A 13122-nucleotide genomic window follows, 5' to 3' on the forward strand; every position below is an offset into this window, starting at 1 on the left:
GTAATCCCTGGTGTTAAACGGAATAATGGATGGATAGTTCAAGAGGGGGTCCTGAGGGGGGGGGGGGGGGAGAAGGGAAGGAGAAGGAAAGAGTGAGGAAGAGCAAGCAAGAGCATATAAATAATTTAATAATTTAGGACCTGCTCAGAGGTCATCAATCGGCACACATGCGATGCATGCATGCAATTCATATCTGCGATTAACCCATCCCGTCGTCCTTCCCCCCCCCAAGGGCAGCCGGGAGCAGACAGGCGTCAACGTGAGCCGCGCCAAGGGACCAATCCAAGTGCTCCTGTCCGTCTTCGTCAAGGACGCCACAGCGTTAGCGATCTATTGTTGTGCATGTTTTTCCATTGGGTTTATCTTATCGGGGGGGAAACCCTTGCGAGCACGGGGAGAACATGCAAACTCCACACAGAAAGGCCTGGGAGATACCCCACCTGGGTAACTGGCATCATGGAAACCTGGTCCCCAAGCGGGAATCGAACCCTGGACCTTCTTGCTGTGAGGCGACAGTGTTAACCACTACACCACGTGCCGCTATTTGTATTTGTACATATGTATTGTATTGTATTTATTATGTGTATGTCTTTTAATCTACATTTATTTTGATTTAAGTACTGGACTGTCATTATTGTTATTATTATGTCGGTCATTGTCCTGTGATTTATCGTGGATTTCTACTGTTAATGTATTGTGTGTCTAGTTTTATGTTAAAAAAGGGAAAATAAGAAACATTTGTTCAAAAAATATATATATATATATTTTAGCAAAATAAATCAATGGGGAACTATTTTACTATTTCTTTTACACAATTCCTGCGAGTCTATGGAACACCTCTGTACGTTTTTTTTTCCAGAAAAATTCATTGTTTTGTATTTCTAATCAAGTACTTAAAAACAGCATTTTACTACCTCAAGATCTTAAGCCGTTTTGAGGCTGGGCTTCAACCACTGTGTCGCCTGGTGCCAACTGCCACACCAACTGCCACATTATTATGCAGCTAAGAAATCTCTGACATCACAGATATGCACATTTTCAGATGACTCAGTTCAGTGAGGGTGAATATTGTGAGAGGAGAATTGGAAGAATGCACCAATATGAGAATTAGAGACATAGGTCCTATTAATATACAAGTCCACATAGCTAGGAAACAATGCTAAACACTGAAAAAGGCCATTTATAAGTTAGTTCCCCTTTAAAAAACAATACCAATCATTTCCGATATTACATTTTAATGCGAATATCGGCCGATAATATCGAACACCTCTACTGAGAATGTATCCTGGTGGAAACGGTGCATGCAGGCATTCCACAGCATAAAGTAAACATGTTTACTAAGAATGTACAGTATACACAGGAGATTCACACAGGAGAGATGCTACACTTGGGCTAAGTGACTAGTATTTAAAGAGTATTTCAATGAATGAAGGAAAAGATTATTTCAAACAAGAAATATAATCAAGAAATAACAATGTAGAAATAAAATACAAGGATAATTTGCTGTGAAAAGAAAAAATAATAATAAAGTAAGATAAAATAATAAACAAAACAGTCTCTTGTCCAGAAAGGAATAGGAAGAAGCAAGATGCTCATCAGGTCCTACCGCTTATTGCAATAAACCAGGAAGAAGAAAGATGCTCATCAGGTCCTACCGCTTATTGCAATAAACCCTTAAAAGAAATTGTAACAAAACCATCTGCAAACAAAATAATTTGGCCATTGATCAAGTTAATATATAATTATTACTGTTAATAAATAAGTTATTTGACAATCAATAGGCTACCGTCCATCCAGTATCTTTAGAAAGCAAAAGGTATCTGCTGACTAACAACAGAAACTGTAACAAACTAAAACAAGTAAATAATTTCAACATCTCCATCAATGAGTTACAACCTCCCTCCTCTTTACTGTACCTTTCTAGAATTTCTCTTTAGCAATTCATTTTGAACTGTATGAAATTAATCGTGGAACAATTACATTATCTCATTAGGACGCCCAAGGAAGGCGGTGCACTATTCCGGAGAGTATCTATGCACAGTTTAGAGGTGGCATAATGGCGGAGGTGCGGTGGAACGAACTTCCCACCAGTTAGGACAGCTGAAACCCGGACAATTTTCCGACGATGACTAAAAACGAACCTTCTTACCATCTTTGTACCATTATGTACCTTACTACTATGCTACTATACTTATACTACTACCTATCATGCCAACACGTCTATACTACTATACTTATACTACTACCCATCATGCTAACACGTATACTACTTATACTACTACTCTAGACCCTTAGCTGCCAGAGTTGTACCCTTCCTTGCCGACTTGTTGTTCACAATGTAAGTTGCTTTGGATAAAAGCGTCAGCTAAACGACTGAACGTAGGAGTAAACAGGGGCTTACTTGAGTATGGTCTTGGCAGAGCTGCAGTCCTCGAACCTGATGGAGTAGCCGACCTCCTGTCCCAGCATGATATCCATCTCGTCGGCCACCCTCTGAGCCACGCTCATGGCGGCCACCCTCCTGGGCTGCGTGCACGCCACGGCTCTCTTGGGGCCCGGTATGGCCCTCACCATGTCCACGCACCACTGGGGGATCTGCGGGAAGAGACCGCTGGTTGAAATCCAAACAGCAAAACTCCAAAAGAGGAGTGGGAATTCGATACAGCAATATATATCGCAAGATTTTGTATTTTTTTTCTCGCAAATATTATAGAGACAGTGACATATCAATATTCTAAAAAAACACATATTTTTTTGGCTCGACAAACTAAATATATTATTACGTGACGTGCTGAAAGTGTGTGCGTCTGTGAGTGTCGCCACTTTTTAGCTAGGTCTTAACACTTTTGCGGCCACTGGGATGAGTCTAATTAATGTCAAGAGGACCGGGGAATGTAAACAGACGTGGGGCTGTTTGTAGAGCTAAATCTATACTTTATAGTATTGCTATCTGTCCATTCTCATTGTGAATTGAGACCATAAACCGTCCCTTCAAAATGGCTTAAAGAAAAAAATATTTCATCAATACGTTCTCATTTTATAGCGCCGTGAATATAAGCTTTATACCGGATTTGGTCTAGTATATTTCCTGGAAGCCGAGATAATGGGCTAATCAGGGGAGGAAACTAACTTTTTGGCTTACCAGCCAACTGGCGAGTAGATGATTTTTTTTACCAGCCAAACTGATTTTTTTACCAGCCAAAAATAAATCGCTAATTGTGATAATTACTTCTTTGTATGTCTTCGTCTAAATTGATTTTCAATCATAGTAATAATAATCACACCGTGTCTCTACTCTTTAAAATATTTATTAGCATAAAACATTAATAAGTGTCTCTACTCTCCACAATATTAGCATACATGTATTAATCACACTGTCTCTACTCTTCAAAATATTAGGATATCACATATTAACATGAAAGAGGGAACTATTCTGGACTGGGTTGGGCTGAACTGGGCCGTGAAAGATGCTGGGCTGGACTGGGTTGGGCTGAACTAGGCAGTGAAAGATACTGGGCTGGTCTAGGTTGGACTGGGTTGGGCTGGTCTAGGTTGGACTGGGTTGGGCTGGTCTAGGTTGGGTTGGACTGGTCTAGGTTGGACTGGGTTGGGCTGGTCTAGGTTGGGTTGGACTGGGTTGGGCTGGTCTAGGTTGGGTTGGACTGGGTTGTGCTGGTCTAGGTTGGACTGGGTTGGGTTGGGCTGGTCTAGGTTGGACTGGGCTGGGCAGTGAAAGAACCAAGCATTTCACTGTAATGTAATAGCTAAATAAAACAACTTGAACTTGACTTGTTACATTTGCACTCTGGTTGGATACCAAACGTATTCTGGTTGTACTGTACTTGTGCTGTATGATGACAATACATTGGAACCGAATCTCATGACAACGCTAGGGGTTCAGCAGGTGTATTCTGAATGCCAAGTATGACAACATCACCGTTGTGAAGGGCATATGGGCGAGTGGTGATATGGGGGAAACCCGGTAATAATAAAATGTCACTCGGCTGCATTTAAGCAAAGCCGCTCAGTATAGTCCACTATGTTGAATGCGCGTTATGGTAGCTTGATGCTAGGTAGCTAGCCGGCTAATGCTGGTTAGCCTCACGTCCACTTGTCATTCTCATCCGACTCGAAGGAGAACGTCGTGTGCTGTTGTTCGTCCCCATGTCAGACCGCACTGATATCCGAAAGCGACGACTCTACATGCAATTATTTTCATCCACAATGTGTTTTTGTCTAAGTGTGTCTACATTGTCAAGCCGGTGACAGGAGTTTGTAGGTCTGCGCGCAGTGATCTGTCCACTTCCCCTAGATGCGCGACATCTTCTAGAAAACGAGTGTTCATTGGAGGATCTTAGAGCGCATCTGTACAACGATGATGTTCATTGGTTATGGTTGGATTATTATGAGGCGCCAATGGGAAGAATCAAGGGGGGAGTCAGAGTTCGGCTTGTGCCAGTGAGCGAATCAGCAGATTGCAGAATGATTTTTTTGTTTTGTTTTGTAATTACTAGTACTCGCCAGACTGGCGAGTGCTCTTCATGAATCACTCGCCAAATGTAAAAAATACTCGCATTTGGCGAGTAAAGTGGCCTAATTTCCTCCCCTGGGGCTAATAGCTAATAACGTTAAATCCTATGGCATTTCGGTTATAGATACACTCCAGTTAAAACTCAAACTGCATATGATCGGCACGATCCTCATGCATGTATGCATGAAAGGGGGGGGGGGGGGGGGGGGGGGGGGGGGACGTTGTTTATGATTATTGATTAGCAATAACCGCGTTAGCCTCATTAGCCTCATAGGCCGAACGCCTGGATGGCTATCAAAACAAGGCCCGATCGGGATGTACTTTACGTGAAAAAGATCTTACCGTGGTCCGGTGGGATCCCCCCAAGCATTTCCCCGTTATCGATCGCCATTGGCTGATGATAAATCCCCTTATTGCATGGTGAAATCTGCTATGCAAAAACGTAATCCAAGCTACAGGCTGCAGATCCAGAATCCTGCTAACTGAAATCTCCATTGAAAGTAAAAAAAAAAATAGTCCACCGTTCGGCCACAGGAAACACTGCATTATCGCGATAGCGCCCCTAAGAGGATCTGGCCGGTATTGCACTTTGTCGAATTCAAAGAATAGGGTACATCTGCAGTGCCGCTCGGGGACCTTGAATAGGTTATTAAAATGGAATAAAAGCAATAACAACTTGCCACGGATTTATCCGTGCTTCTGTCCACAATGGGTGGAATCGAAACACGGATAAATACGTTGTTCGTCCCCATTGTGTTAACACTTTGAGAGCCACTCACGGCTAATCTCGTGTTTACGATAGTTACGTTGAAAGCCACTCACGAGATTTCTCGGAATTATTATTATAATTTTTTTTTAGCGATCTGAAATCATATTGCATCACGCGAGCCTACCCTAGCCTACCCAAGGGCCGCCGGCGATCAGATGTGAAAAAAGCGCCCCCTATCGTCTCCCAGATGGTAAATCACCCTTTTGGAATGGACTCAATGAAAATGGATGGGGGGGGAAAAAATTGTCCAGTCCACATTTCACTTCACACAGCCGGTCTACCAGAGTTCATTCAGGGGGCTCTGAGCCCCGCGGATCATGAGTTCTACTGTATACACGTTAGATCTATACACTTACCGATTTTTTCGAATGGTGATCAGGAATTGGAATATACCAGTTGGATACCATCTGATGTCAGGTAAGGAATCTATGTTATCAGTGTTAGGATAACCAGACTCGTTTTGATGAAGATATAAGCTTTTTTGTGATATGTGCTTCAGCGGTTTCACTGTAAAATCGACGAGGAAATGAAAGCAGTTATTATCAGCGCGCGCCTCGAACGTGCGTGCACGTATACTATTGATCATCTAGCGTTTATTTGAAAACGATTCATAAATAGGCCGACAAATATCAACGTTCTGGAATATTCCAGTAAAAGGCGATTATCACAGAATGGGCTGTTTTTCACCTCAAAACGGGTGCTTTTCAAAATGCTCTCAAACGGAAATGAAGCGATAAAAACCAATCTGCCTTGACAACACTGACTGGAAAATTATTCTTTGATAAGCGACGGGCCGATTAGACACATAGCCATAATTTAAAACATAGATTAGGCGATATTAACGTTAACATTGGCGCCGATGGTGGCATTCAAGCACTAAGTCGTGCGCCCCCTGGTGGCACTGAAAGTGTTAACAGTTAGCTTTGTTAGCAAACAAGTTAGTGTGGTTAGCTTAGGTTAATCAAGGTCAAATTAAATATGAATAAAAAGAGTGACTGGTCACTAAAACCATCAATCAAACAATTCTGCTCACAGTTAAAGCTATTGCTATATAGGCTGATGTAATAAACATCCCTGCAGTCCATTCTCAGTGCTGCATGATTAATGTAATCACGGTGTAAGCATTTAGACTCATGACACCATTTATTTATTATATCGCAATTCGCAATATTGTCCACAATAATAATCGCAATCGCTCTTTCACCAAATCGCGCAGCCCTGATCCCTACTGAAACGCCCCCACATCGTGCAGCCCTGATCCCTACTGAAACGCCCCCACATCTCACAGCCCTGATCCCTACTGAAACGCCCCCACATCTCACAGCCCTGATCCCTACTGAAACGCCCCCACATCTCACAGCCCTGATCCCTACTGAAACGCCCCCACATCGTGCAGCCCTGATCCCTACTGAAACGCCCCCACATCTCACAGCCCTGATCCCTACTGAAACGCCCCCACATCTCACAGCCCTGATCCCTACTGAAACGCCCCCACATCGTGCAGCCCTGATCCCTACTGAAACGCCCCCACATCGCGCAGCCCTGATCCCTACTGAAGCGCCCCACACATCGCGCAGCCCTGATCCCTAACTGAAACGCCCCCCACATCGCGCAGCCCTGATCCCTACTGAAACACCCCCCACATTTCACAGCCCTGATCCGTACTGAAACGCCCCCCACATCTCACAGCCCTGATCCCTACTGAAACGGCCCCCACATTGTGCAGCCCTGATCCCTACTGAAACGCCCCCCACATCTCACAGCCCTGATCCGTACTGAAACGCCCCCCACATCTCACAGCCCTGATCCCTACTGAAACGTCCCCACATCTCACAGCCCTGATGCCTACTGAAACGCCCTATCTCGCAGCCCTGATCCGTACTGAAACGCCCCCACATCTCGGGCTGAACGATTCATCGATTTTAAATCGAAATCGTGATTTGAAATGATGCAATTAGCACACACAAAAAATCACAATTAATTTTTCTTTTTTTTTTTACATTTATTTAACCAGGAAGTCCCATTGAGATACAAGATCTCCTTTGCAAGTTGTTGTTATTGTTGTGAAGTTTAGACTTCAGAGAGGGAGAGCAAAGTAGAGAAAAAAAAAAGGTACCGTTGGGTACCGGTATCGATTCCCAGGTAAAAAGAAACATTTTCAGGCTCGGTGTCCCGAACAGACCCACCGCGTAGGCCAGATGCAAGCCGCATTTTACAATAAACCTCTGTGGGGCTGCTTAATTTTTATTTATAATCGCTAATTTAATCACAATATCTGTCAGAAAAATCGCAATTAGATTATTTCCCAAAATCGTGCAGCCCTAATTCTCGCCTCACCTGCGTGGTCTTCCCGGAGCCTGTCTCCCCCACCAGCACGAAGCTCTGGTTGCGCGCCAGGATCTCGTTGAAGGTCTCCTTGTACTCCCAGACGGGCAGCTGCAGCCGCTTCTTGAGGATCTCGAAGTAGCGCGCCGTGTGCGGGAGGTTGGTGAAGGGGTTAATCTGCTGGTTCATGGCTGTCTGCTTCAGGAGGAGGCCACCGCCTCCACCTCCTCCGAGGGGTAAACCAAACGGTGGCTTGACATCCCTGTCTCTGTCTCTGTCGCGGTCCCGGTCCCTTGGCCGGTCGTCGCGGTCCCTGTCGCGGTCCCGCCTGCAAATGGTACACAGGGTTAAGAAGACCAGACGGGTAATTGGAAACACACCTACTACTGTACCTCCTCAATCCAGTCTAATAGACCAAGGACAACAAGGTTGCAAGATACGGGTCTCTTTAGGGACAACATCACTCACACAAAAATAATACTGAAGTTTATTATGCATTGGCCAATGCAGTCCTGATCCGATGATCCAATACATTTTACTGAACAATGTAGACTTAGATCATTCATTTGGGGTCAATGGATAAAATATGTATCAGTATTTGGATTTTGGAGTGATGGCATTAATATAAGGATGAAACGTTAGTAAGTTGTTCATACAAGCACTGTATTAAGTCAACAACAGCTCCAGTCATTCATCCGTTTAGTAGTTGTAGGGAAGCTCCAAAACCACAGGCTATGCCATGGCAAGTAAAGTAAATTACCTAGTTTTGGGGAAATTATGTGAGGATTAGGTTCAAATGTTTATATATAGCCTGTCTCTGGCCTAACGAGCTGTCTAGGTTTGACATGCGTGTCTCTCGGCTATGCCTGAGGTGAATAACAAGAGTTGCAACAAACTTGACAGCAGGCCAGGGTTTGTCTTCGCTCCGTTGACGTAATAGTTAGCATATCTTCATGCTAGTGAATAATCTAACATACTACTACCACCAGTTTCTTTATACCTGTATCACTGTACTTTAGACATTCCTCTGAGTAGCACTATTACTCAGTAGTACTCATTTATACTATGAATAGAAAATGGGAGACCCTGATGTAAACAAGACAAACGTCTTTCTCTGGTCTGCATCCCCTTAACAATTGTGTATATTGAGCCGTACTGTATTGTACCCATTCTGCAATCTGTTAAATAAAGTTCTCATTCATTCATTCATACCCAGTTTAATCAGCTGTACATTGTATATTACTATTGCACTTTACTGTTACATCTGCACTCTGGTTGGATCATGCCAAACCTCTCTTTGTTGTGTACTGTACTTGTGCTGTATGATGATGATGACAGCAATACGTTTGAATCTAATCTAATCTAATGTCAGCATAGGTAGGTAGGTAGGTTTTATTTAGACAACAAACAGATCACATGAGTATTTGCTTTGTCAGGGATTGATTGAAAACTTTATTAACAGATTGCAGAATGGGTACAGTACAGCTTAAGGGATGCAGACCAGAGAAAGACTTTCGTCTTGTTTACATCAGGGTCCCCCAATAGATAGAAACGAAAAGCCAAGACTTATTTCCATCGTTGTCACTGGGAGTCAAGGATGCTTGGTTCATATACATGATAAACTCATTACAGTGATATTTCACAATCATTACATGTGAATCTGCATGTGATGTGAATGTCAGCATCTCAGTCATATGATGCACCCACACCCTGTCTATCTGTGTGTCATATTATGTTATGATGAATTGAAAATGGGGGACCCTGATGTAAACAAGACAAACGTCTTTCTCTGGTCTGCATCCCCTTAACAATATCTTACTGTATTGTACCCATTCTGCAATCTGTTAAATAAAGTTTTCAATCAATGCACACCCCACGTGTAGGCCAAGCATGAGCAGCTAGTCTGATTAGCTAGCAAGACAAGCTAACCTTGCTACTCGCTAAAAACGCACCAAATAAACTGCACAACGTGGTTTCAGGTGTGTATTCAAGAAACACTATTTTATTATTATATATTATATATATATATGATATATTATGTATATTGGTGCAGGCAGGGTCACTGCAGGAGGAGAAACAACAACACAACCACCACAACAACAACATACCCGCCGTCAGAAGAAGACGTTCTCTTTTTACTCGCCGCGTTATAATCATCTCCTAAATCTAAACGGTGTCGCTTAAACATGTTTTATAACCGCCCAGCTATAAACGAATTATTCAAATTATTAATTAACACCGTATATTAGCTATGCCATGCTAATAAATTAGCTCTCTCCCCTCTCTGCTAAAACACCGGGCGGCGACAAGATGGCGACCGGAAGCTCTTCTTACCTCATCATTGTGTTTATCCTCCTCGAGAAGAAGAAGGAGCCGCGCGCGGTGTGTTATTACAGTTTGTCACTCGACACACGCACTTTGCGGTCTCGTCGTCGTGTTGAGCTCAGAACATGTTGACGAGAAAGTGTGTGTGTGTGTGTGTCGTTAATTTATATTGCCAGTGTGTGTGTACCGGTATGTGTTGCGCGCGCGGTGCTGATGAGATGGTGCAGGAGGAGGAGGCGGCTCGCGCGGTCTCTAAAAGCCAAACAGGCACCGCCGGATAGACCACTGCACTTCCGCGTTACATGGAGCTCGTGTGTGAGGGGAACACTTCCGCGTTACATGGAGCTCGTTGCATAGATATAGGGCTCGTTGTGTGTGAGGGGAACACTTCCGCGTTACATGGAGCTCGTGTGTGAATGAATGAATGAAAACTTTATTTAACAGATTGCAGAATGGGTACAATACAGTATTGATTGATTGAAAACTTTATTAACAGATTGCAGACTGGGTACAATACAGTACAGCTCAATACACACAATTGTTAAGGCGATGCAGACCAGAGAAAGACGTTTGTCTTGTTTACATCAGGGTCCCCCATTTTCAATTCATAGTGACATTTATGACATACGTGTTACATGACATCATGACATTTATGGCATAGGGACATACATGACATGATACAGGTATATAGTACTGTTACATTTGTGACATATGATATGCAAATATACAGTACTGTTACCCATAGATCCTGACAGAGAGTATATACATATGATGGGGAGGAGACTGTACATTAGGAGGGGGTGGGGGGTTTGGACATTTACGGTGGCCAGTTTCGAATTGCAGCCTCCCGTAGGTGCTCTTTTAGAGCGGTTTTGAATGTGGGTAGGGATTCACATTCCTTTACAGCTTTGGGTAGGGCGTTCCACATTGTTGTGGCATAATTGCGAAACGCGTTTAGTCCCTTGTTTGAGCCGAATCTGGGTTTAACATGATTTGTTGAGCTTCCTCTGGTGTTGTGGTCGTGGTATTCACTGACCTTTGGGAAGTATTTTGACATGTACATGGGTACCTTAGTCGTATAGTGTATCTTGTAGAGCAGCGGTTCTCAACAGGGGTGCCATAGGCACACTAGGGTGCCTCAGAGAGCTGCCAGGGGTGCCTTGAGATTTCTCAAAAGAAATAAAAAATATATATATTCTTTTCTTAATAGGATTACAGAAAATGATCACTAAAGTGCTATCTGTTGAAGCTGCACTGTTTTCCATGAAAATACCATATTTGGATAAGTTTGACCATTTCTCAAAAACTGAAAACCATTATTTAATAAAACACAGAAAAGGATCACCAAGTTACTCTGGATAAAGAACCCCTTTACAGACAACATTGAGACAAAGCTTCCTGACACATCTCCATCCAAACTCTTGGAATAACTCATTGAAATCTCATCTGATACCACCTGGAGAGCTTGTTTCAGTGAAGTGCCCCTGGAAACATGTTGGTCTGAGTGTGGTGTCGAGTACCAAGTATCTCATGATGCAGCAGTTAAGGTGTTGATACCATTCAGCACCACATATCTGTGTGAAGCTGGCTTTTCATCCATGACAGCTCTGAAAACAAAATATAGGGCCAAGTTGAGCCTTGAGGATGACATACTGTACGTGTTGCCTTGTCAAATATCTCTCCACGTATTGACCGTATTATTAGCCAGCAGCAGCAGCAGACCTCGCATTGAGCTAGAAATGTCCACTGAGTGAACAAGTGCTTATTTTCTGTATTTATTTATATTTTTTGAAAAATGGTAACTTGGTGATCCTTTTCTGTATTTTAAAATAATACATGATTTTCAGTTTTTGAGAAATGGTCACACTTATCCAAATATGCAATTTTTATGGAAAACAGTGCAGCTGCAACAGATAGCACTTTAGTGATCCTTTTCTGTATTTTTATAAAAAAATATATATGCTATTTGATTTACTACTACAAGCAGTGTAATGTCAACAGTCCTAAGCCATTTAGACCTGAAACACCTGCTAATAATGCATTATAATTTATAATTATAGCCTGCATATACACACAAATCTGTTTTCCCGGTTTCAATGGGTTAAATAAACGTTATTTTATTTTGTTTGATCTACTTTTTCTCCAATTTTTCTATTTTTCTCCCATTCCAATTTCGTATTGTCCAATTCTACCCTCCCCTGTCTCGAACGCTGTTAGGCCATGCCTCCCACAGGCCGGCTGCAATGTGGACGAAGCCTTGCATCACATGTCCCCTCCGGTACACGAGGAAGCAGCCGTCGCATCTTTTCACCTGAACAGCGCGATCTCTCAGCAGCGAGGGTCTGCGTGGGAGGGACACGCCGCCCTCGTTGCTTCCTGATTCTGCTGCGCAGGCGCACCAACCGACCTGTAGGAGTCGCTGTCCACAACGTCCGATCCCCACCCCCTAATACTGCCAATTGTATTAGTATGAACGACCAGCCAAGCTGGTAGCAATGCCGAGAGCTGGGCTCGAACCCAGCATCTCCTGCATTAGTTTGTTTGTTTGTTTATTTACACATATAAAAACAGTTACATATATAATACAATATAGTCCACAAGGGATGTGTAGGAGAATTGCCTAAAAACCCTCAAGGGGCTTGCATGTGGCATTCACCAGGAAGCAAAATTACATTATATCAAGATAAATATAAAATAACCCCCCCCCCCCCCCCCCCCCCCTGAACAAACAAACACACACAAGCAGGCCTACATAGACACCGAAGTAGGCACCCCATGCCATACGATTTCTGGTATAGAGAAAACAATCAATGACAGTAAGAATATATAATAAAACGAAAATACAATAACAAAATACATCAAGCCATCAGACTACAGTTTGTAAAGGAAGTCCATATGGGAAATATTCGTGATCTAGGAGATGAGATTTCAGTGCTCTTTTGAATTTCAGAAAAGAAAATTCCAAAATATGTGGAGGCAAAGAGTTCCACAACTTTGACCCTCGGTAGAGCAAACAAAACTGAGATTGGGAAGTGCGGGAAAAGGGTGGTCTAAGCAAACAGGAACTACGTGTGGGGTAATTATGAATTTGGTGATTGTGGGCAAACATGTCATGAAAAAAAGGGGGAAGGGCTCTGTTTAAAGAACTATGCACAAATAAACCAATCTGAAG

General features: G+C 43.0%; 1 protein-coding gene across 2 annotated transcripts in view; it reads right to left on the reverse strand.

Moving 5' to 3' along the window:
- Positions 1-10195, reverse strand: part of dhx15 (DEAH (Asp-Glu-Ala-His) box helicase 15) — a 149756-nt gene extending 139561 nt beyond the window's left edge. Inside the window, exons 1-3 of one of the 2 annotated variants that reach the window (XM_084312233.1) lie at positions 9960-10195; positions 7638-7953; positions 2402-2595 (exon numbers count right to left, since the gene is read on the reverse strand). In XM_084312233.1, the coding sequence (XP_084168359.1) occupies positions 2402-2595; positions 7638-7953; positions 9960-9967 (518 nt within the window). In that variant the 5' untranslated portion in view covers positions 9968-10195. Of the gene's footprint in view, positions 1-2401; positions 2596-7637; positions 7954-9733; positions 9924-9959 lie in introns of those variants that run through there. The other variant, XM_084312232.1, reaches the window with a different exon arrangement.
- Positions 10196-13122: the final 2927 nt, after the last annotated feature.

The sequence above is a fragment of the Notolepis coatsorum genome (assembly GCF_963971535.1).
Source record: "Notolepis coatsorum genome assembly, chromosome: 4".
In the NCBI taxonomy this organism is placed as follows: Eukaryota; Metazoa; Chordata; class Actinopteri; order Aulopiformes; family Paralepididae; genus Notolepis; species Notolepis coatsorum.